The sequence below is a fragment of the Tigriopus californicus genome, chromosome 1 (assembly GCF_007210705.1).
Source record: "Tigriopus californicus strain San Diego chromosome 1, Tcal_SD_v2.1, whole genome shotgun sequence".
Lineage (NCBI taxonomy): Eukaryota > Metazoa > Arthropoda > Copepoda > Harpacticoida > Harpacticidae > Tigriopus > Tigriopus californicus.
The window spans coordinates 11,000,511-11,004,825 of NC_081440.1; the positions used below are offsets into that span (position 1 = coordinate 11,000,511).

Genomic DNA, 4,315 nt, shown 5'->3' on the forward strand with positions numbered 1-4,315 from the left:
CACCACAAAGAGCAAGATGATCAGCCATCTTGATATGTGTATTGGGGATGTGAAAGAACAGAGTCAGAATTTTGATGGCCATAAAATCGAACTTGAACTCCTCTGTCGAGCTTTATCATGCTTTTTGGCAATATCATTTTCATTGTTCTAGTCTTCTGAGAAGTGACGACCATGAAGAATTGAACCAAAAACGAACAAGTGAGACAGGGAATGGTTATTGTTCGAACCAGACTAGCGGATGTGTTGTTCGATGTCTTGAGAGGGTTTCTAAACCTAGGGGAGGAAGCCCTCAATACCCGGATTTCAAAATGAGTGGATGTGTATTGGTCCATGTGTATTCAATCTTTGGCCAAGTCACGATGTGTAAAGAAAGATGCCATGTGAACGTTAACACAACGAGCCCGTTTAATATCCGGGGAAAGTCTCCATTTTTAGCCGCCTTTTCCTGGATTCATTGCCGTTCCCAAGTCAATCATGAAAAAATTGGATAACACAATTTAGTCTAGCGAAGGGGACTCCAAACAGCGGTAGATGCATGTATACGTACTGAAGCCTTGCGTGAGCAACTGAGCATGTATCGATAATCCAGTAGCCGCTTACAACAACCACAACAACAACAACAACAACAAGAAAGACGACAGCGAAGCAGAAGAAGACGCCTATATGATATCCATAAATTGGGCGCAGACGAATAAATTTAGACACACTTTGTAAGCTCTTCTTCGCTTTGGCCCGGTTCTTCTTCTTCTTCGTCGTTGACGTCTTGTTTGGGTCGGACCAAGGCTGAATAAAAGGGAAACCTAGAAAGTCCTTGCTTGTCAACAAGAGGGCGTTTGCGAGTAATCATATCGATTCCTTGACGCATTTTCATATCAGGCATGAGATCCTACTGTACAAATCTCGGTACGGTACGTGAAAGTCAAAAGCTCCTGGGACCACGCTGTGGCATTATTGTATGTTAACCTTTAGCTTTTCTTCCTTGAAAGACCAAAGAGAGGGAGGGGGGGGGGAGGATTTAAAATCTGGACTAGATAAAGCTTCGCTGTCAGGTCAGGGCCCTAAAGAAAAGAGCGGTACCGTAGCGCTTTAACACGCTTACCTGAGGGCCTTTTTGTGACTGGTTGTCAAGGTGCCTGCTGATTTCAGAGAAGACTGCATTCATTATCAGTGCTTGGGAATTTCAAATTTTAGATCAGAGTGAGTGATTATGGCGCCTCAAAAGACCAACATCAGTCGGATTAAAAGCCGAACCAAATCGTCGGCCTTGGCCAAAGCATTTCAAATGGCAGATAAAGATCAGAATGGCTGTCTTAATGAAGAGGAGTTCCTCAAAGTTTGGCGCGATCAAGGAGTGAATATCTCGGAGGAGGCGGGCTCTGCGTTCTTCAGAGAGAAGGATAAAGATATGGACGGACGGATATCTTATGATGAATTCATCGGAGAGGCAAGGCAATAACTCAATAGCTCTTGGTTATCTGGCATATTTATTGACAGCTAAATAAGACCATTAACTCATTTCCCCCTCACGTTGTCTAGCTTACCGAAGTGGAGAAAATGTGGAGTGCCATTGATCAAGATGAAGATGGCGTCATTCGTCCAGGTGATGTTAGTCTAGCCTCCTCAAAGTACAAGAAGTCCATTCCAACCGAAAAAATGGAGGCCATTACGGAGGCCTTCCACAGAGACATTATCTCAAACCAGGGCGAGATGACTTATGTAGAATTCTGTAGCGTAATGAACGGACTCAAGTTATCATCATCATCGGTGCCATCTAGCTCCAAACGATTCAGAACAGGCAATGGAACTCCCCATCAGCGAGTGGTTCCCAATATAGAGCGACAAAGATCAGAAGAACCGATCAGTTGGTCGTCTAAGAAATCTGCAGCCAGATCCTCCACGGCCAGTTCCTCGTCCGATGACAAACGAACGCATTATTCGCGACACTTCTAAGCAGTCTGAAAATTCCATGGCGAATTGGCTCACATACGCGTGGTTTGGAAAGGAGATGTTGAAAGTAGACGGAAGAGCCTATTGTGGATTTGATCCCTATGGCAAGCCCTCGTAGGATAGATAAATCAAAGCCAATGACAAGAAAAGAGCTGTCCGTGTACTCGTACCAAATCCAGCCAACAACACAAAACAGATATCAGTGTGGTTGAACGGTGAACCCCAAAGCATGGAGGACGTTTGTTCAGCTCGTGGAGAATTTATGACGGGTTATTGTTGTTCGCCAAAGGCCAGACTTTAAAACCTTGAAAGGCCAGAAAAACATCATGTTGGCAGATCTAAGGAGATCAAGGCGGACAAAGGCCGTCATCATGATCATCCTCGTCATCATTCTCGTTGTTGTTGTCGTAACTCAGAGATTTGATATACATACGATACAGCTTCAACGCCATTTTTACCAGAGCTTGTATTTCTGCTTTGTTATCAAACCCTTCCAAAGCACAGCATGTAAATGTAAACTGCCCGAGCAAGTTTCTTCAACATTGGCTTAATACTACTATATCCGAGGTGTTTCAGAGTGTGTGCGGCGGTGCCAGATCCAAAGAAGACATAAAGAGATCCAGAGCCAACTTGGTCCACAAAAAGTGGGACGACCTCAAGTGAAAGGATAAAAGCCGGAGGAAAAAGCTAGTTTGGCGACCCAAATGCCTCTTGTCGTACTACATATGAGCTCTGCTCCCCCTTGAGTCTAAGGCCTAGGAGTATGGGACAGCCAACCAACCAACCCACAATAGCCTATCCTAACAACAGCAACACCAGTCAACCATCAGAACAGAACAGATCCAATGTCATGGGGCGAGGTGGAGTAATCAGTAATTAATTAAACACGACAAAGGACCAAAAGTGAAAAGCTTTCTACGTTTTTACCAGCATCGAATGTAAAAAGGAAAAAAGCCTGCCTTGGCCATTTCCATGGGGGCGAAGCAGACACCATCAGGAAAGGTGAACCGTTCTGTGTCGAAGCTCGAGGCTTTGGTGAAAATGAAGTCATAATGACAGTCTCACCCTCCTTCTCCTGGCTGACTGGCGCATCAAAAGTCTTTGGGGCAATCTCGCTCTAGTATGGAGGGATTAAGAAAGGGTTCGTTTATTTGCTAATGAGAAAGCTGAGCCAGATAGAAAAGAGAACCGAACCAACCGATGTGTGGAAGAGAAACCGTGAGTGTCATTATGACTCAGTACATACAATCATAATGATGATCATTTTCACCTCAAGCCATATTGCCATTATCTACGTATCCAACCTAAAAAGTACCTAGAGTTGAAATTGGTTAGCGATCAGTTACTGACGAATTCCAAATAGCCAAGAAGGATCAGTTGATCTTGAAATATAGTAAAGGCATGCTTCTGGGTTCCAATACTTTCGAAAAGAGTGTGTGACAAGCTCCAATGTCTCCAATACGATAAATTTGACAACACTACATTCCAACACACTTCCTTCAATTCATTTACGTATATATCGCGGTTTGATAAGTCTTCACGGTTCCACCTCGCCATAAAACACAGTCAAAGAAAGGAGAGGACTAGACTTGTTTGCGCTCTCTTGGTGCTTCATTGAGCTAATGAGACACCCTCTGAAGCAAGCCCTTTCCCCTCCTTCGTAGGCCAGGGGCGGGTATTTAACATCCATTCTTCACCCATACCCCCATCAAGACTCATACTCTCGAACGAAACAATTCATAGGTGCCATGCGCAGGCCGCATTCTGCTCATTCCGCTCATTCCGCTCATTGTGCTGCAGTCAAGTGGCTCTGAGGGTAAAGTGTTGTTGGGTGGCTCATCTGTCCATGAAGCATTCTCTCTGAGATTTGGAGAGCGAAAGAGACCTTCCTCGTGAAGAGGGGAGATGTTTTCTACAATTTTTCTTTCACTACCCCTCCAGTGAAACAAAGAAAGCATGTCCCTAATGGCAACGCAGAGGAAATGATGGCACTCAACTACATCCACGCACACTGGACAAGAGACCTAATCTTTTAGACAAACCAATGGATCATTCGCCGTAACATCCCAAGAGCAGATTTTCAAGACCATATTCCATAGACTTGTCGGAGGAAGCCACATTGTGATTGGATCGTACCTCTGTGGGAAATGAGAATGGAACAAGATATCCAGGGAGAGACACAAAACGGAGATTTCGGATAAGAAAAGATTGCACCGAGGGGATCAGAGGCCAGCCATTATTGAGTGCTATGAAAGCCGGAAGTGTTGAGAGAGGTTTATATCACTCAGGAAGGATCCCAAGAATTCACTAAGACAATCAGAGCATGAACCTTTTCGGGAGGAACAAACACGCTCAAAGGGGGGAAACA

The 4,315-nt window shown here is 44.6% G+C and overlaps 1 protein-coding gene across 2 annotated transcripts; it reads left to right on the forward strand.

Moving 5' to 3' along the window:
- Window positions 1-1,014: 1,014 nt before the first annotated feature.
- Window positions 1,015-3,668, forward strand: LOC131882293 (calmodulin-like protein 5). 2 transcript variants are annotated; one of them, XR_009373475.1, is made up of 3 exons: window positions 1,015-1,444; window positions 1,537-2,807; window positions 2,878-3,668. XR_009373475.1 is itself a non-coding variant. In XM_059229399.1 (2 exons), exons 1-2 carry the CDS (start codon window positions 1,208-1,210, stop codon window positions 1,948-1,950), a joined length of 651 nt encoding a protein of 216 aa, XP_059085382.1. In that variant the 5' UTR covers window positions 1,015-1,207; the 3' UTR covers window positions 1,951-3,667. The 2 variants fall into 2 exon arrangements, 1 of the variants encoding a protein (XP_059085382.1); XM_059229399.1 differs by having other exon boundaries at window positions 1,537-3,667.
- The last annotated feature ends 647 nt before the right edge of the window (window positions 3,669-4,315 follow it).